The sequence below is a fragment of the Nasonia vitripennis genome, chromosome 2, assembly GCF_009193385.2.
Source record: "Nasonia vitripennis strain AsymCx chromosome 2, Nvit_psr_1.1, whole genome shotgun sequence".
Taxonomy (NCBI): Eukaryota; Metazoa; Arthropoda; class Insecta; order Hymenoptera; family Pteromalidae; genus Nasonia; species Nasonia vitripennis.
In genome coordinates, this window is record NC_045758.1 from 28,210,940 (window position 1) to 28,231,522 (window position 20,583).

Consider the following 20,583-nt stretch of genomic DNA (forward strand, 5'->3'; position numbering starts at 1 on the left):
ATATGACACGCGAGCACTATCATGTGCATCGGATATAGTGGGGATAGTTATTTATATACCGAGCATGAAATTGAAAGCGGGGAATCCTCGGAAGTCAGTGCTCGGCAGCATAACGTCGACAGCGCTTATTACACGGCGCTATTAATTCGGTAAAGGCGTGTAAAAGCCGGTGCAAATGGTTGTGATCGTTTAAGTTGAAAAAAATATGGTCTCAGTCATGATGTGCGTTTCGAAGGTGTTGCTATTTTTCGCTTCTGCGATTATTACTTGCGCGTCGGCGAAAAATATTGTTTTGATCATCGCTGACGATTTAGATTCGGTGCTCGATGGCATGGTAAAAATAGAACTTTGTTCGAGAATTTTCGTTTGTTTATGTATGTGAGATGATTTTATTAAATTTTGATATTACAAATTTCCAAGACACCTCTGGCATATACACAAAGACTAATAGCAAACGAAGGAATGACTTTCAAAAACGCGGTAAGTCGAAGAAAATCATTGATAATTTCTATTTGGCGATAATCTATCAACGCTGTGCGCGTAATATATGTCGGTTCAAAGTTCGGTCATAAAATTTCTAACTATCTAATTGTAAAATTAAATAGCAGTACAATCTTATCAATTACATAGCATAAGCGGCCCAAGTAAGTAGTAAACTTAACAAAGTTGTTTATGCATCGAAATACCGTTTACATACATAATACACTGCCCCGCATAGATAAAGATGAGGGGAATCGGAAAGCATCTCTCGCGGGGAGTGTAAACGATGTAATTTTCTGTTTTTCGAAATTCCTTTACAAAACAAACGATTTCACCCTATAGTTCACCGCATCGCCAATTTGCTGTCCCAATCGAGCTTCCATCCTAACCGGCCGATACCAGCACAATCACGGGACGTACAATAATTCCCTGGAAGGCGGCTGCTACAGCTCAACCTGGCAACGAGATCACGAGCCGAACACCTTCGCCGCTATCCTGAAACAGCAAATGAAGTACAAAACTTTTTACGCGGGAAAATACCTGAACAAGGTAAAATTCAAAATGTACACTGTAAGAACACAGTAATTATAACTTATCCGATGAATTCAAGTACGGACAGAGAAACGGAGTGTCTCGTGTTCCGCCAGGATGGGACAAATGGTACGGCCTGATCGGTAACTCCAGATACTACGACTACTCGCTGTCCATAAACGGCGCCGAGAAGAAATACGGATCGAGTCCGACGGATTACTTGACGGACGTCATCGTTAGTATAGACCAACGTATAAACATATCGATTATATTTAAGAAGAGAATAAGGTTCGATCATTTCGTTTATTCGACTGTAGCAAGGCTTCGCGATCGATTTTCTAAAGACTCAGAAAAAAGATCAGCCTTTCCTGATGGTACTAGCACCGCCGGCGCCACACGAGCCCTTCATCCCGGCTCCGCGACACAACGACAAGTACAAGGGCACAAAAGCTAAGAGAACCAAGAACTTCAATACCTCGTCTCAGAGGGTATGTTGCATGACGATATTGAGCTTTTTTTAGTAATCAATTCATTTTCGAATAACTAATAAATATTCAAGGACAAACACTGGCTCGTAAGGAGGGGACCATCTCCACTGCCCGACAGTGTCGTCGCCAGGTTGGACGACATTTATAGAAAACGCTGGGAATCACTTCTAGCCGTCGACGAGCTCGTGCAGAAGGTGTACTCGCAGCTGAAGTCTCAGAACTTACTCGATGACACTTACATCATTTTCACCTCCGACAACGGATTCCACGTTGGTAATAGCGTATGTCTTCGTGTATCGTGACAGAGTTTTCTAAAATTTCTTCATTTCAGGTCAGTTCAGTCTGCCTTACGACAAGCGTCAACCCTACGAGACGGACATCAAGATACCTCTGATGATTCGAGGTCCGAATATCACTCGTTTGACGGAGGTCAAATCAGCTGTCAGCAGCGTCGATTTATTCGCGACGATCCTCGAGATCGCCGGGGTCGAAAGACCATCCGATGGTGTATCCTTACTAGACGCGAGCAACATCAATGACAGGACGGTTCTTATCGAGTACAAGGGCGAAAGGTCCACCACTGTGCAGAATACGGGCTGTCCTGCCGACGATGCGGATCTGAATTTGTCTGTAAGGATACATTTTTTTTTTATTTGAAAGTGATCGTTGAAATACTGTAATTTCACATTGGGAAACCAAGTGTGGAAAGTCTAAAATTATGAGAGATAATCGAAATACAAGCTTTTCGAATAATGCTCTCGAATGATTATCGAAAATCGCATAATAATTGTGTGCAAAGGAAATAATTATTCCGATATCAAATTGATCCGCGAATATTAATCTTGGTTCAAATAAATAATCGTTTCCGGCATTATGAAAATACCAACGAAACTCGAGAATCCGTAATAACAAACGAAGCCACATGAAAAACCTTTCTAACGAGTTATCAGTGCAAAATACGTTGCTCTAAATTTTGTTTGAGATGCTAGTTCGGTTTTCACTATGATTTCGATCGACGTGTCGATTTTACATTAAAACAATCGCTCGCAGTATAAATAAGAGGCTCCGCGAAAATAAACATTTTCGATTTAGAGCCATATTTTAACAAGCCGCGACACTCGTTTTTTCATTTGAAAAAAATCATCTTTATAACGTGAAATGAGTATCTACAGAAAGATTATTTTTTAGTGATAAAAATCCAATTCTTTTAGTAAGTCAAGCCATTTTTCCGTTCACAGCAATGCGACAAAAATTTCGCCTGCAAATGCCAAGACGTCGCCAACAACACGTTCACCTGCGTTCGAAGAGTTGCAACTCACTACGACAACGTTTTCTGTTTGTTCGCCGAGGACGACGTAATTTGATTTAATTTTTTCTAAATGATGTCGCTTTTTCATTATTATAAATCGCACATTATTTTTCAGGAGTTTGTCGAGTCATACGACATACTCCACGACGAGTTTCAAATGGACAACATCGGACCGGACATGAATCGGGGACAGCGATACAGATTTCGAAAGCGAGTCAAAAAAATGTCGATTTGCAAGGACAGAACTTGCATCGCCACGAATCCTCCTCTTAATCATTAATTTGTATGCAAATGGCCAATTTGCATTTACTTATGATCTGCAACAATTATGTTTTTTGCTCTCCGTGTTAACAAAAGAAATATATGAAAAACAAAAGGTTGACTCTCTCACTTTTGTTTTCCTTATATTTTGTTTACTTATGATCTGACTTTTTACGCGATAAATCGGTGAAATACTGATGATTTTTTATATAATTATCTTTTTCATTACCCTTCGTATATAATATAACCGAAGCAGTGTACGACTATCAATAAAACCATTCTTTGAAAAAGACTATAATATACACAGACTATAGTGCCACGAAAGTTTCGATAAAATCAATGCAGCTGCACCGGCATATTAATCTGCGCAAATCAGCTTTTTCTAAAGAAGTGAACAAAATCCAATCAATCTATTTTATTAGTACACATCAATACCTCTACTTAATTAAACAGTATATCCACATTTTTCTCGGAACACGCATGCAATTTTGACGAAACTCGTATTACACACCATCACAGCTCGCTCGCTATTCGAACATACACACGAGTCCTGCTATACCGTTTCACTCGAAAAATATCGAATAACATCCGCGCATTTTCCAGCGAACTCTGATCATGAAAAAATTATCAATCAAAACAAGCCGACACACGCAACGCGCGGAACAGCGGTATAAATATAAATAAACCCGCCCGCGCGCCCCGTCAGAATACACCTCTCCGCCCGCTGCACGCGTTTTCAAACAACGAAGCACCGCAAATGCGCCGCCGTGATCGCGCATATATATATATATATATATATATATGTATCGGTAAAATAATACTAAAACATTAAACTGTGCGGCGAAATATATATCTGTTATCCGCAAGCATAAATCTCTGCTCTCTTGCAAAATGTATACAGCGTTATCGAGAGAGAGAGAGAGAGAGAGCTGCGCGTAATGCACAAACAATATAAAAGCATAAACAAGAAAGGCAAATCAGTCGCTCGTTCTATACGCGCGCGCGTGTGTGTACATAGCGCAGATAGGATATAACCGCGCTATATCGGATCCGGATATAAGAATATCCCGAAGAATTAAACTGCGGCTCGATTGTACGCGCGTCCACCCCCGCGCGCGCGGAGAGAGCTGTTTTCTTAACAAATATTTTTATTGAGATCCCTCTCGGCTGCCGGCCGATGCTGCATTTGAATACATCTGAATAGCAATCGCGGCGACTGTATACGAGAGAGAGAGAGAGAGAGAGAGAGAGAGAGAGAGAGAGAGAGAGAGAGAGAGAGAGAGAGAGAGAGAGAGAGTATAGTAGAGTTGCAGAAGTGTGTATTGTGCGCCGCGAAAAAATCGATGCCACACGACGGAGTAATGTGCGCGAGTCGCGAGGAGCTATTTTCGTCTGGAGATTATTCGCCTTTGGCTTTATTATTCTTGGATAGTTAATAGCGCTTCGCTAAATTTTTTTGACGTTTCTTTAATTATAGCGGGTCATAATTTGCCTACTATAACAATCAAAATTATATATAAACTTCCTGGACAGCTTCTCACCGGAACAAACCGTATAAAATCAGAGCCACTCGACTCTGAGAATTTCCGTCCAACCCTCATATCCGCATCTCACATATAAACGATCGAAAAGCAGCCGCTGCCGCCGCCGCCGCCGCCGCAGCATCTGCGCAAACGATTAAACGGATCCCCGATAAAGGAGGAACTCGTGCGCGGAGTGTACAAACATTCCCGACTCGCACGTCAATGGGCCCTGCCGCCACAGCCGAAGAGCATCAGCGGCTTTTCCTCTCTTATTCTCTCTCACGCTAACTTGGGCATCAAAAAGAGCGAACCGAGCACTGCACCGCTGAGAGATCTCTCGTACATATATACCTTTATATACCTATCCATGTTGTACATATTCAGCGTTATAGGTATATAGAAGGGATGTATGCATGTGTGTATAAAGAGCTTGTCTCGAGTTAAGATCTCTGACGTATACGGCCGCGCCGCCACCGCCGCGCGTGTGGACTTAGTTGGGAGAATTTTCCGGCTGACGGCCGCCGATCGTGTTCCGCTTCTATGTATATGTGCCTGCAGCGCTTTGTATATAGTTTTCCACGCTAGCTGTGTTATTTATTGTGCGATTTTTAATTGGCTTTTCAAAAACGTTTAAAATAACAAAAACAGTATACAGATCGTGTACGCTCGCGCGCGCGCGAATCGTCGGTAAAAATCGTCCTGAATAAATACGCATAACATTTTCGCCCCCTCGGCGACGAAATTTCGAGCTCTCTCTCTCTCTCTTTGCAATTTATATTTTCATGCTCTCCTATCGCGCGTTGATCAAACAGTCGCGATTAACGATCGTTAAAACCACCGCGTATAAGTAAAAAATTCCTCCATATCCACAAGCTCTAACGAAACGGACGGCACAATAGATCAAGAGTAAACATAAGCCACGGCGTTGTGGTGTAAGCGGCATTAACGCTCGATCGATCGATTGTGGGAGGATTAACGAACGGGCCGCTATACAGGAGCTAGTCGAGCGCGTGATCGTCTCGGCCATTGAAAATTCGTATTCTCCCTTGCTCGGCGTGCTTTCCGATTTTTACCGCGAAATTAGCTTCGAATGGAGACGCTTGCGCGCTTATACCGATCGGAATGAGAAGCTATTTGAAATAACGCGTGCGCCTATTTGTAAATGCGCCGAAGAAGCGAGAACAGCTTTACGAGGTACTTATAGTACTTTTGTTGTATAGATGCGTGGATTTGTTTACGTTTGCGATGAGCTTACGAGTTTTTTTTTCATGTAGCCGATCTTCTGAAAAAGATTTGGTTCGAAAAGCTTGTTGTAGTTGAAATTTAAAAAATTGCAGTTTCCACTTAGTATACTGAATGCACATATTGCATAACAAAAAGATCTTACTATATCGTAACAATAGACTCGAGCACAGCATATAAAAACAACAAAAGGCAAATCTCAGAGCTACCTCCCACCTCTTCTCCTCCTCCGCAGTCGATATCCAGTCCCCGCGCCATCTTCAATCTCTTCCTCTCTCGTTCTCGTTCTCTCCGTATGCTGAAGCGCGCGCAAGGGCAAAGCTCGAAATCCATAAGATCATCCCCCGGAGCGCCGTCGCGAGAGAAAACTCCTCCTCTCTCGCGATTCCCGCGCTCGCGCGAAAGGGGAGACTTGTCATTTTGCAGCCTCCCACCGAGAGAGAGAGAGAGAGAGAGAGAGAGAGAGAGAGAGATATCATCCCTTCCCTGCTGCACTATATACTACTATATACTATATTGTACCTTATTTTCGATCCTGTTGTTATGCAAGACAATTCTTCCTCTCTGTAGAGAAGGGGAGAGATTCGTAAGGCGGAAAATCGAGGGAATTCGAGAGGTAATTTAAAGGAACGCGCGGACGCTAGTGAGGGGAAGTGGAATATTTTGAAATTATTCATTTTGAGTTTATTTTTGTGAAATTATTTTGATGAGTTTAGTCGCATAATTTATACGAATAGAGCAGCTAATTAAATTGACTACATATTGTGTATACATAACGCAGATGTTAATTATGAAGTTTGTAGTATTGCATTGCTATAGTGAAAAATTTCATTTTCGTTTATTAATTTATTTTTCTAATGAAATAAGCGACGAAAAAAAAATTAGCTCGAGTCAGACACCAGTTTCGTAAAAGAAAAACAATAAACAAACCTATAACCCTTTGTCAGCAAACTATCCAGGCTAATTTCCAAAAAATCCGCACCTAAGCAAACACCGCATCCCCTGCACGGGCTCTCTCATGTAACTTTCAAAAACTCAAAAAACACGCAACTCACAGCTCCGGAAAACTTTCGCAGGAAAGCGTGTCCTGTGCACACACACACACACGCACACACACACAGTAGCCCACCGTAAAAGTATACGCGTGTAGCCACGTGCGTAGGCGCGTCGGTAATTTCTCGTATTACAAGACTTAACATCGCGAGCGCGCGCGCGACTCTCCCCCTATATATACGCACGATGACGTCCGCAGCTACTTCCACACAATGCCTAAAACAATATTGCGCGTGTGGTATATGGATATTATGGGAAAGGAAAGGTGCTGCCAAGAGGGAAATTCGAGGCCTTTCACGCCGGCGAATTATTTATTTTGAGCGTGAACGTGGGACGTGTGTTGGTTGTTGCTACTGCGATTTTTCAAGAGTGTGTGTGTGTGTGTGTGGTGAGAGAGGCGGCGGGAAATTTGTTGTAACAGGGGTTGGTGAGATGAGAGCTGCACTGAATTTTGAGATTTCGGGCGAGTACCCGCGCGCTGATGTTTGAACAGGGATGTGGGTGTGTGTGTTTTGTTATCGTGGCTGATGATTGTTTACGGAGGTGTGAAACTGTGAATGTAACTTTCGAATGCGAATTGTATGACTGCGATATTTTTGCTTTTAATTTTCACAATATTTCAACGCGTCATCTCTTGAAACTATAGCACACGTCGAAAACCAAACCAGAACGGCGGAGCCGGTGAGCGAAACCAAGCAGAGAATCATCGCACACAAATTACACAGGCGGAAGGGAGAGAAAGGAAGCTATAATACAGGGACGAAAGAGAGACGTCAAAGTGCGGACGCGCGGGCCTAAAGTAAGTACCCGAAACCCTCGGTAATATTGTTGACCCAGTTAATAGCCTCGTGTTTGATTTGACTACTGTATAGTATGTGTTCCGCTCTTGCAAAGCCTCCGCGCTTAATAGCGTAACACGAGATATTCCGGGACCGGCTTTATATATCTATCGGACACGCTTCCTTAATTAATGAATAAATACATATTGTCGAGCGTGTAATATATGACCATGTCGGTGTTGCGGTGCGAGCGTCGTAACCAATGGATTTCCATCGGGCTCTGCGTTTTTTAATAATTTTCCACCATCGCTTGTATCGACTTCGCACTTACAAGTATCTCTCTCACTCACACCAGCAAAAAGTTTGCCTCACACTCCATCATCGATAAAATTCACAGCGAAAGCGTAAACCAAAAAAGCTCGCGCTCTTGAGCTTTTTACGAGCGACTCTCTCTCTCTCTCTCTCTCTCTCTCTCTCTCTCCCTCGCATTATAATTCACTCATTACACAGCGGGTCGCGCAACAGCGTCAGGAGCAGCAGCGGCGCATAAACTTCAAATAAAGCTCGGCTAGAGCTTGGCGCGCGCAGTAATTTGCACTTTTTACAGAGCGCGAGCAACGCTACTGCAGCAGCGAGTCAAACAGCAGTGGCGAAGCTTTTCATTAAAACCCAGGGCTATAGCTCGCGCGCGACGCAATTATAATGCGCCAAGGACCGAGAGCTGCCGAGCCCGGACGGGTTAATTAATTATTTTAGCGACAAATGCCAGACCTTTGCGCGCACTTTGTGATGCCTAGCGAGAGAGAGAGAGAGAGAGAGAGAGAGAGAGAGAGAGAGAGAGAGAGAGAGAGAGAGAGATCTTGCTGCGGAGCGGAGAGGAATAGCGCAACTGAGCGCGAGGCTGCACCTGGAAATTCGAGACGATAAGCTCGGCGATTATTTGAACGATGTTAGAGTGAGTTTTGAGGTTTTTTTGTTTTGCTCGAGATGGAAATTTCTGTTTTTTTGGATTTTTTTTCTGGTGAGAAGTGCGATGTTAAAACAGTAATTATACATCGGCATATACCCTTGGCAGCTTCATAAATACAAAGTCTACAAAAGTCTAAATTTCTATGCATTTGTTTGATAAGCATAATATAGTAAATGTTTCAGCGTAATGAAATATATTTTTAATTAGTACACGCTAATCAACATACACGAACTAATCCGTTACTTTACCGCAAAGAAAGTAAGCAACTCTTTTCTCTTTTTTTCCCCCGAGTGAATGATAACGTGCAGTTCGCATCCGCGATGTATTAGTAGCTTTGCGCGTCTCGTTTAAATCCTCCGCTTTTCTCTCTCTCTCTCTCTCTCTCTCTCTCTCTCTCTCTCTCTCTCTCTACTATCTGTATACATGTATATAACGTAGAATACAGAGACGCTACTCGCGCGCGCGCAACAACAGCTCTCACGAGCCGCCTTTTAATCAAACCGAGAGAGAACGAAATCCCGGCGCGGCTTCCTGCGCCTGGTAACACCCCAGCAGCGATGCTCAAGCTGTCACTTTGCGTAATACACAGCTGCCTATGTATCCGCGGCGAAAACATCTAACGCTGTACAGCAGTTATAATACACTTTTCTATTTCGGTCCTGAGAGCTATGTACGTGTTTCTACATCTCGCTTAGCTTTTTTTTTCATAATACGTTATTGCCTTGAAACGTTGTATAAGGAATGAGCTAGTAAAGTACAGTCGTGGCATTATCGGATTTTTAAAAATCAAAATTTCGACCGCTTACGTCGCCAACTTGATTTTAATTCGTTTCACAGCCTCTGACTGGCGACGATAGGTGGCGCAAAGGCACTTTTTCATTACACTCGGAGATAATATATAGAGAGTTGTGCCGCAGCTGCGCAGAAACCGCCTCAAATGGATGTACTGTTTCGGCCGCTCGTGCTATAACTGATGCCCGTGTCTATGAGTCGTCAGTGAATTTTCTAAATTGAAATCGTCCGTTCACAAGGTTATATAAACTTGGACTGCATCTGATTTCCGCAATACCAATTAAATATCCCGCGCGCATAAAACTGCGAAATCGGTGCCCGCCAAACACCATACATACACTTCATCCCCGCACTAGCCCAGTATAATTTATTACCCACACCTTTTTCCCTCCATCATCCCTCTCTCGAGAAACAACCCACACACAGGTATAACACCTTATACATTATTATTCTTTCTCTCTCTCTCTCTTTCTCTCGCTCAAACAAACAAACGCGGCGTGTATGGGGCCGGGCGCGAAATCTCTCGCGCGCAATAGTTCCTTTGATTTTCTCGATTATATTTTAACCTGACAGGTGGCTCTTTCTTCTCCGCCGGCTTTGCGCAACAACTCGACAAACGTAGGTATATTACCATCAACTCTGTGCGCCTCTCTGTATACTCGCGCGTCGTTTGATCTGTCCCCGAGGGTCTGATCCTTATTACAGCGCGTGTATAGGGCGCGAGTAGAGGAGCGGCGTCGCGGCGCGCTTTTACACTTCCCTAAATCGCCGCCTAAGGTCACGAACTGTCACCTAATTAAAGTAACAACCCGCCGTCGCTGTAAAGTCGCTGCTGCTGTTTTCTCCGAGAGAAATAGGAATATTAAGTGTATATAATATTATGGTTGCAAAGGCTAAGGTGCGAGTCTGCGTGTGTTGGTTTACCAGTGGGATAATGAACTTTCTTCCGCGACTCGACGAGCTGAGCCGAGACTCTGTGATGTTACGCGAAAGGTGTGCACAAAGGCGGGAGTCTTGGAGTTGATAAGGTTGCTTTACGTGATGAGAAGAAAGAAGCTTTCTGAATGTTTTTAGAAAAATGGGATTGCCATCGCAAACGCGTCACTTGGCACGAACAACGACGCGCGGCTCTCTCTCTCTCTCTCTCTCTCTCTCTCTCTCTCTCTCTCTCGCGTTCGCGCGTATAAGTCAACTAGGGTATATAGTCTCGTGTGACACGGTGTATAGACGAGGGGGACGATACGCACCGCAAGAGGAGATAATTGCGCTGTCAGCGACAGTGTCCCAAGCCGACATTGATAATATCATATGTATAACGTCGAGCCGAGAGGAGATGCTTTTGCTCTATATATACGCGTGGATATGCGATACATAACGACGACGACGTTTGATCGCCGAGCGTATGTGTCTTTGGCTAATCATCTCATGCGATAATGCTCGGGCGTATTTTGCGTCAAAGGGAATTTGCCGGCGGGGATGTATAATTGAAATTTAGCGAGATGGTCGAAAGTATAAATCGCAAATTGAACATTCTCCAGCCTCGTATTTACGAATCCATATATAACACGTATCTATATACCCCAAAGCGATTGTTGTCTTTGGTAATTAGTCTCCGACTCCCCACCCACATCAGCTCTCGTGTTTAGATTTCCGGCTGTGTAGTGTAGATGTATAAACGTGTAAAGTATAGTATATAGCGGGGATAGACCGGCCACACTACTCTCGGCTCTCTCACTCGCTTTTTCGCCGGCGCATCGAAAAGTGCGCGCCGAGGGGATGTATGCCTGTATATATTAACGTGCGACACTTCGACTCGATGTTATTTTAACGCGGCTGCGAACGAGGGAAGCCCGGTTATTAACCTTAACCTATAAGGTAAAATGCCTAGTACATGGACAGATTTTGAGGAAATTTTAGAAGCTCATTTATTTCGCACGGATAAATTGCGAAGTATCAAAATCTTTTAACACCAACGTTTAGCCGACATAATTAACTTTCGATTTAAAAAAAAAAACCTAACCTCAAACAATCTTTTTTTTACAATAAAAATAAATATTGAAGAGTGGCATAAAAACACGGTATAGTTGGGCATCATTTGACACGGTTGAACCAGTACTTAGACGCGGTCTTAGTCCCAGTAGTTGGACGTTTAAATTAAACGTATCCAACTACTGCTTTATGGAAATCGCGTTTTCGGTAAAGTTGGACGATACTGAACAAAATTGCTCTTATGGGACTCGAGAGCAGTCATTCAAATCATCCTTGAGAATTGACTTTTGTTAAAATGTTGTCAAAATCATTAGTATATTATTAGTAATGATGTTAACAATGCCGATTCAGTTTAGTTTTTGAGGTTACGGTTTTTATTTTATCGCAATAGCAAATATTCGAGTTTCCAAGTATAGGTCGAAATTTTCATTTTGTCCGAGTATTGAGCATTTTATCTTACACGGATATCGCTTTTCTGCGTGCAGCGCCTCGCTGTATCACATGTCTGAGTTGGTCCGATTTTTTAGTTTGCATAGCTGCGCGCGCGGATGATGACTCGTGTCTGCGATTATACGCTGTGTGACGATATTTTTTTATTTTGAAAGATAACGAACATTAATTGTACCTATGTGTGACGTACATAAACAAAATTGTTTTCGCGTGATAAATATAATGAATATTAAATAAATAACAGCTTTATTTTATGTACTTTGCATATATATTTGTATAAATTGCAGTATAGAAAACGGCGAAATCGTATATAGAATATTCATACGCGCGAGATTCGTTATTTATTCAGCGCAGCCCATGTATCAATGCGTCGGTCGTTTTTGCTATCGTGCTTGAATAAAATCGCGATTCCCGCATGTCTCCCGCGATTTTATTTAAGAATGACAGAACATATTTCTACATTTCACTGCACAAGTTACATCACACGGCGGATAATCTCAAATCGCTTAGATAATCAAAACATTTGTTTTCTCGCAAAACAAAAAAACTCAAGCTCGCGTTATATGCACACGTCATCGCAATATGCTAAAGTAACCGCTGCAGCTCCATTAGCACAAGATCAGAAGCGTAAAATAAAATGATCACCCCATAAAGGTGTATAGATGTGACCCCCGCCGGCAATAAGTTGAGGCGTGTCATTGTTCGGTCGGATCAGCCCTGGAATAATACCTGCTAATGGTTCGTCGTGCTTCTCGTCGAGGTTTCAAGGTGATTCAAGCACAGGGGCGGATCACACACACGTTTTAATTTGTTTTACATGAAAATAAGAGCTGATAATACATAGCAGAGGGTGCAGCGGATGTGTCGCGTGCTTCGAGTGTTATTGGTTTTAGCTGCGGATCTAAGTTTTTTTTTATCTTCTCGTTGAGGATGACACGTACGCGCGGGACGCGCTCGAGGGAGAAGTAGGAAAATATTTTAAGAGGATCTTATGGCGTTAATGCAGTGTGTGTGTGTGTGTCGCTAGCTTGCCTTTGCGCCTAGTTTAAGAGATAAAATGCGTACTTTATACGTTATACCCCTTTCATATAGAAAACGATGACGACCCTAAGGTAGAAATGTTAACGGTTGATAAGCTAAGTTTTTAGACACTTAGCTAAGTTGTGGTTAACGATTTAACTAAATAAGCGTTTAACCGTTATAAATGCATAGATATGACGCAACTTTTGCTTGAAATTTGTCAAATGACTGTTACAATCCAAAAATTGTAGAAACATACGTTAGAATCGTAAAAAATCCAAATATTCGTAATAAAACATATATATGTTTTAATTCCCAAAAAAGGGAAAAACAATTTTTAACTTAATAATAATACTGATGTGGTATTATAGATACGCATCACTAAAATATTAGCAATATTTTAATTAATTTTTTTACATTAACATTTGATAAAACTGGCCAATTAAACTTAACGTTTTATCCTAAAATTGATTCTTGAAAGTTGAATAAATGCGAACAGAAATTTATCATCGGTAAAAACGATGAATTCCAAAACATCCCATATTTCCCAAAAAAACACCTCCCAACAACTCCGCACAGCCATAAAGCGCAATAGCGATTCAATCACCATAACTCCTCTGCCTCTCTCTCTCTCTCTCTCTCTCTCTCTCTCTGAAACTCAGCAACATACCCATTCTCTCTCGCGAATGTCAGCGAGAATCGTCGATATACTCGCTTTGCTGCACAATACTACACGTCGGCAAAAAATCCCCGCGCCGAAACGTTCGCGCCGAGAAAAAGGACAGCGCAGAGAGCCAGTCGTTCGGGGCAAAAGGGATACATCGCGTTCGAGGGTCGAGAAAAAGGCAGGTAAAAGAGACGTCCTCGTCGTCGTGTAGTCATCCCCACTATGCCTTCACTCCTGGGAATCCATGAAGATCCAAAGCAAGCTGTGCCATTGGCTGTCTGCAGGGAGAGAGAGAGAGAGAGAGAGAGAGAGAGAGAACGAAAGGCGGAGCTTCGAAGCGTCCCGACACCTCTACTCCCCCACGCTTTGTATACTGGCAACCCTCTGCGCGCATCCCCTCTTTTCGATCTGCTGCTGTGTGTGATGGGATACCTATAGGGTGCGCGAGTTGGTATCGTGTACCGGAGGAGTATCTTGATGTATCTTGTAGGGAAGTACTGAGGATCGATAATTTTTTGGGGTGGTTTTTTTTTCGCGTTGGTTGTTGTTATTCGCCTTTTTTTCTCGATGCTGCAATGCTTTCACAAATAATCCGTGTAATATTGAAGATTTAAAATTCTTAAAATCCTACTTAAAAATCTATATTTTCAACCCATTTTTAACGGAAAAATAACAAACCAACGTAAACGCTGCACCATAAATTCGAAACTCGCCGCGATCCCGCGTTAAAAAAACAAAATCAATCGAAAATTCAACACCCCCGCGTATAACGCGATTCGGATACACGCACTCCCTCATAAATTTGCAACGAGAATCCTCGAAAATTTTTCATGCCTCTCATTACGGCCGGCAACAAAACCGAGGAATATATAAATAAAAAATCCCCGTTTCTCACCCCTCGGCCTGTCCATATACCACCCCTCCATATACCTCCTGTCCAACCCTTCCACCCTCTCTCTCTCTCTCTCTCTCTCTCTCTCCTTCAACCCTCACCCCTTTCTCCCCACTACAATGCCACATACCGGCGTCGATCCTCTCCATCCCGTTCGACGCTGCAGACACGCGGTAGGGACGAACGAATGCGCGCGTATCCGTGTTTATAGTGATGGATAATCGCCTCTCGCATTAATGCAGCTCCAGCGCGCGCGCGCGCGCTTTGATGTGAGGATGACGCCATGTTCATGCGCGCCTCGTCGTTGCCACCCTGTCGCTCGCGTTGGGCTAATCGAGACCGACGGATGATGATGATGATGATGATGATGTTGGGTGGAGAGGGTGTGCTTTTTTTCTTTTCGTGATTCGAATATTATATGCGGTTGGTTGGGATGCCGGGTGTAATTGAAATTGGATTCGACATTCGAGAATCATTGTTGATGAATATTCGAGTGAATCCTGCAGCCGGAAATCATGACGGAAACCTTCCTAATCTAATCGCTCTCGTATCTCCCCGAAGCGCTGCAAGTGCGGCGGTAAATGTAATCCCTTTTTCTCTCCTTTTCTCTTCTATATACCTATACCCGCTCTTACCTTTATTTACAACATGCTGCGAGAGGTAGTCCGTCATCGTAAATCATCATCCGCGGCTGTGTAACATCGTTACTAAACAAAGAAGGGCGTGTTTACATACACGTCGTAAAGAACGGCTGCGTGAATGTGTTGTTACCCTTTGATTCAGCCGCTGAAGGAAATAGCCGACCGTTGTGTGATTTTCTTTCGTCGTTCGTGTAGTATGCCGGGCAATAAAGGTCAGGTATAGACATTAGTGGATTAGCCGCGGCTGTGCGGGCCAGAAGAAGTTTTTTTTCTTCTGATGTACCCGAATGAGATTTTATAATGCGCGGATGATGTTATATGCGTTAATACACGAGGCTGAGCTTTGTTTAGAGCTATTATATTATGCTGCGATAGAATAATGCGTGATGTATATTGTTGATAAACAAATCCGAGCTTTGATTTGGAAAATGACGAATGTATATAGCTCTCGCTGCTGGCACTGTATTGTAACATTATTATCCACAGTATTACATGATAATTCGACAACTCTAATATATAGCCTACTTTCTAATTTTCAAAAATTTGAACCTTATATCTTGCAGGCCTAAAGTGAAAGATAAGCCTCTGCGCCCTATGAAAAACCGAAATAAATGCCGACAAGTGGAAGGTTAAAATTCAAGGTACAGAGCTCGCCGCGATGTTTGCCCAGGGATTATCTGTGCGGTCGGTCCGGTTTATTGCCGATTTTAAGATTTGTAAGAACCGATTTTGGTTTAGCCTCTATACTGACCATATAATAATAATAGAAAGGATCGAAGTAGTATAAATTTATGTAACCGCTCACTATTGCTCGAGGTTAATAAAAGTCTTCGGAATATTTGGAAAACTTTTGAATGGATTTTACGGCCGTAAAGCTCAATTTAGATAAGCCGCGGTTTCCCTTTCTTCTCTCTTCGTGCCGAACAGGTGTTTCGGCTTTTTTTCCGATAGTGTATAATATTATTTCAAATGCATTTCAGATATAGAGATATTATCACGTATTATATGTTTTCGCTGCATACACCTGTATTATACCATATTCAGATTCGATACACAACTAAAACAAGCTGCAGAGATAATTACACTTCGCGTAGAATGCGCATAAAATAATATGATAATGTCGCGCGTCTGATCCTATTACACGCAATTTCTGGTGAAACCTTGTAGAATAACAGCAGCTATATCTGTTTACACAAATGCAAACCTCTCGCATAAACGTTGAAAATCAAGTCGGCAGAGAAAAGTATATATAATTTGCTATGGTATGCTTCATCACGTGTGCCGATATCGAGACCTTGTGCGCTAGTCAACGTGCGCTGCACCTCTCGAGGTTTTTTTTCAACGAACGCTATACACACGAAGACGCCGGAAGAGAGAGAGTCCCATTGTCCTATACAATCGAAGGTGTTTGCGCACGTTTCGTCAACGTTACGCTACACTCCGCAGGTGATTTTTGATTGTCCTCATGTATTCGACTCATCAATTTTAGAAGTACATAAATAATAATATTCTTAAAAAATCATGCCAGAATCTGAATGTCAAAAGAAAAGTCCATTAACTCTCGAGTCAAAAGCTAGAGGCGGGATAATATAATTCGAATAAAGGCTGCTACGCGCAGGAGATCGTTAACAAAGCCCTCATCATCGTCTCTCCATCTTATCGCTCCATCTGCGCGCGCCATCCTCGATCTCGCACAAAAGACGTGTAATGCGAGAACACCTCCCCCGAGCAGCAGCGGAATAGGGCGATATACCACTGCGGAGGCATATATAGGTATATGTCTATGTATACAGTCAAGTGGCTGGGGAACCGCATGCGACTGACGGCTCAATTATCCGCTGCTCTCTCTCTCTCTCTCTCTCTCTCTCATTCTGTAAGTGAGCAGAGGTGGCAAAGGGGTGAAGAAGAATTCGGTGCTGAGTTTTGGCAATATTTTTTTTAACGAAATGGATCATTGTGACACAAAGGAGAAACGCTAATAAATTCGATAGGCGGCGCAGATTCTGCGTATATGGAGACCGTATTTTTTTTACGATATTTGAGCCGTAGGTCATCGGCTCAGCAGATTTCGCGAGTTTCATTTCCAGCGAATTGGTACGCACAAACATACAATCCATCGTTGATTTTTCTTTCTCGCCTAAAAAAATATTGTCGGAAAAAGTAAATAAAAAATTTTAATGAAAACGCGGGACACAAAAATTAAACAATAAGAGAGAGAGAGAGAGAGGGGGGGGGAAGAGAGAAGTGCGAGAAGAGAAGGAAGACGAGAGGCAGGAACAAGAGAAGATTCCCTGCGCTTCCTCTCTCTCGAGAGAGAAAAGGATCCTATCCGTTTGCACTTCGTAATGCAGGCGGTTATCTATACCTATAGGCGGAGTCTCTCAAGAGCCTCGTTTTCCCAGCTTCCTCTCTCGTGTAATATATACCCCGCAGCCGATTGTCCGAAGGCTATTAAATCGCGGAGGAGAGACTCATCCGACTCCGACGTATTTAAGGATACGTCTCTCTGCACAATCGAGCGTCACGGGGTCGATTGCGTGTGTATAAGCGGTATCTGGCGTCGATTACGTGTGATTGTTGAAATAATATTTTTGATTATCATGCTAAAGGTAATATAATTCGAAATTACGATATAAATCTACAAATTTTATACACCATCAGCGAATGTCGATCGCTTTTGATGCGCAGCTCGCAAAGCGCCTAATTGTTCCAGAACACGGCAATACCTGAGTCGACTGTACGACAAAACGGCGGCGGTGGCGGCGGCTTATCCCCCTGAGCTGGCCACTGGCCGAACTCTGTGCAAACTATCGCGTTACACTGGAGACGGGCAACTTTGAGACACCTCCGCCACCGACTTAGCACCGCACCTCGACTTGTACGTGTATAGGTATATATACAGCTGTACGAAACTCGATGTACATAATGTGTTTACCTCCGGTTCCCTTGACGCTGCGACCAAGGCGTTGATGGTATAATCGAGATAGGTGTCGAATGAAGAGTGAGTCGTTTGAACAGTTTATTCATTTTTTTGTTTATCGATGCATGTTTTCTGTTTCCAAGATTTCTATGACTGGATACTCTATGTTGTCTGGGCCATATACAATAATTATTATTTATGATGTTATAAGATGAAATTACTATTTCTTTTGAGATTTAGCAACTTCTACTGTTAAATCGATTTCGTCATCGTCGCCGACACTAGCATTATTGATAAGATTATGTCTACTTGATTTTTTATCCTGTTTGTTTTTCATAAAAGGCTCAAATAGATAAATTATGAAGATGACATTGCGTGACGTATGTACTACACTTATCTAATAGCCAAATCGGGGGTCATCATGATGTTTTGTTGTATTTTCAGAGCATAGTTCACGTATGCATGATAAGATGATAATGTACATACGTCAAATATGCAAACTTGTCGCTTTTACCTTTGTTTCGTTTTTTCATTCGCGTACATGGCATACAGCAATTATCACTCCTACTCTTTTGACATTCGCAAAGATATTATACTTAAAATATCAATGTTCGTTTTTTAAAACTAAAGATAAACCTGACCGCAGAATCAGAGCTTATTTTAGTTTTTTTTTAACTATTGCCCTGCGATCAAGCGGGATTTTCGGGTATTAGTTGTAATACTAATACTCTGTAAATATAACTGGTTCAATAAATAAATAAATGCATTTAAAAAGTAACAGTTTGAGAATGTGAAATGCTTGATAAGTCGTATTGTAAAAAAATTTATTTTTAGATATTTTTTATGCATTTATACAATGTAATCTATAATGCTTTATGATAAAAGTACTTTTAAAACTCTGTCCTCAATTCTTTAACTTTGGTCACATCTTTTGTATTGAATGGAGACTCACCATTTTGCACCAGCCAAACGTCGCCACCTTTTCCTCTTTTCACTATCTCCACGATAGCTGCAGCTACGTTGTTTGGGCTGTCAAAGATATTTCAACATTAATTATACATTATTGATATTATACATTCGAATAATGATCACAGTACTTACTCCTGCAAATACAGTTCTAAGTTATCATTAATGACGTTTCGAGGTATGAAATCTAAAAGTATGGCTCTAGGATTATAATCTGTGGTCATAGATGTTTTGGTCATACCTGGGCATAAGCAAACGATACGCATACCCAGATTCTCGTTGTGTTCCTAAAAAAGAGACGTATTTTTAATCACATATTTTCCAAGCACTTTAGTTAAACTGAATTAAAATGTAAAATTACCTTCAATGATCTGACGAAAGAAACGACAGCATGTTTCGTCGCGTTGTACACTGGGATGGTAGGTATGTTCGTCAATCCAAAAATCGAACCTATATTGACAACAATGCCTCCTTTGCCAAGCCTGTGAGTTCCCATACGCTCAACTGCATACATTGTACATTTTATAACCGCTGTCTGCAATATTAATCATTTAAAAAAATCTAGTTTTGCATAATAGAAGTTTATGAAATTTAAGTGAATAAATTAACAATACTTACTATGTTAACGGCAATCGTCAGATCCGGATCATTATCATTGCAGATCCCTGCATTGTTGACGAGTATATCTACGTTTCTTATCGACTGTGTGACGTCGTTGTACTGAGCTATAAAAATTTCCTACGCTTAATTAATTTTCTTACTAAACAAATGAATTAAACAAATTTTTTTCTCATTTACCGATAAATTCCTCGTGATTAACTACATTACAGTGGTAGTACCCGAATCGAACCTTGTCAAACTCTTGCTCCAAGGTTTTAAAAGCCGTTCGTACAACATCACTCTCAGCAACGAGCAAATCGAATATAGCAACGTACTAAAATCATTTGAATCAGTATGTGTACAATGGAATATTATTCATTTGATGGCATTTGCTTGCTTACGTGGGCTCCATGACGTAGTAAATGTTGTACGGTGACGAAACCGATTCCTTTTATTCCACCTGTGACTATGGCTACTTTATCATTGATGTCCATATTGCAAATATTTGTTGTCTACGTTGTGCACCTATAGGTATACGTGTACGAACAGGAGAGTGAAACTAAATCTTGGACGATTGATACGAAAGCATTCAGCAGCGGTTAAAACACAAGAAGCGATAATAATATAACGTATTATATACCGAAAACACACTTATATACGCCGATAGTGGAATCGCCAATCGTGCACGATTAAAAAGTGAAATGAGTGGGATTGGCGTAATTTGGAGAAAACAGGTTTTCAAGTTAGCTGTTTTCTTTTTTCAAAGTTTTGCTTCCGCCAAGAGACAATTTTAAAATAGTAGCTTTGTTTACCTTGCAGTTTTGAGAAAATTATTTTGTTATCACATATAAAACGTAATACAACTTCTTAAATTCATCAACCCAATTTTTTATTAAAATGCTTTTCAAAATTTTGCGTTTTCAAAGATGAATAGACTAGACGTAAATACCCAAAATAATTGGGAATTTCCAGTAGCGAAAGAAATTATAATGCAGAGTTTTGATTTGAGC

At 41.8% G+C, this 20,583-nt stretch overlaps 2 protein-coding genes across 2 annotated transcripts; one reads left to right on the forward strand and one right to left on the reverse strand.

The window, feature by feature from the left end:
• Positions 1-78: 78 nt before the first annotated feature.
• On the forward strand, positions 79-3,474 carry Gns (glucosamine (N-acetyl)-6-sulfatase). The gene is made up of 9 exons (NM_001159879.1): positions 79-334; positions 421-480; positions 823-1,029; positions 1,091-1,246; positions 1,329-1,499; positions 1,571-1,772; positions 1,831-2,129; positions 2,738-2,854; positions 2,924-3,474. Exons 1-9 carry the CDS (start codon positions 206-208, stop codon positions 3,086-3,088), a joined length of 1,506 nt encoding a protein of 501 aa, NP_001153351.1. The 5' UTR covers positions 79-205; the 3' UTR covers positions 3,089-3,474.
• Positions 3,475-18,814: 15,340 nt separating this feature from the next.
• On the reverse strand, positions 18,815-20,330 carry LOC103315740 (15-hydroxyprostaglandin dehydrogenase [NAD(+)]). The gene is made up of 6 exons (XM_008206171.4): positions 19,975-20,330; positions 19,772-19,907; positions 19,592-19,698; positions 19,335-19,508; positions 19,109-19,260; positions 18,815-19,036 (listed from the first exon to the last, which is right to left on the reverse strand). The coding sequence occupies exons 1-6, from the start codon at positions 20,065-20,067 to the stop codon at positions 18,898-18,900; spliced, it is 801 nt and encodes a 266-aa protein (XP_008204393.1). The 5' UTR covers positions 20,068-20,330; the 3' UTR covers positions 18,815-18,897.
• Positions 20,331-20,583: the final 253 nt, after the last annotated feature.

Excerpts from the sequence above, each read along its gene's own strand:
- LOC103315740 (XM_008206171.4), bottom strand. The coding sequence starts at position 20,067 with ATGGACATCAATGATAAAGTAGCCATAGTCACAGGTGGAATAAAAGGA. Across the intron at positions 19,699-19,771 it reads TAATCACGAGGAATTTATCG|CTCAGTACAACGACGTCACA; the intron begins GTAAATGAGAAA and ends AAATTTTTATAG. Across the intron at positions 19,037-19,108 it reads TTAGAACTGTATTTGCAGGA|CCCAAACAACGTAGCTGCAG; the intron begins GTAAGTACTGTG and ends TATCTTTGACAG.
- Gns (NM_001159879.1), top strand. The coding sequence starts at position 206 with ATGGTCTCAGTCATGATGTGCGTTTCGAAGGTGTTGCTATTTTTCGCT. Across the intron at positions 1,030-1,090 it reads CGGGAAAATACCTGAACAAG|TACGGACAGAGAAACGGAGT; the intron begins GTAAAATTCAAA and ends GATGAATTCAAG. Across the intron at positions 1,247-1,328 it reads ATTACTTGACGGACGTCATC|CAAGGCTTCGCGATCGATTT; the intron begins GTTAGTATAGAC and ends ATTCGACTGTAG.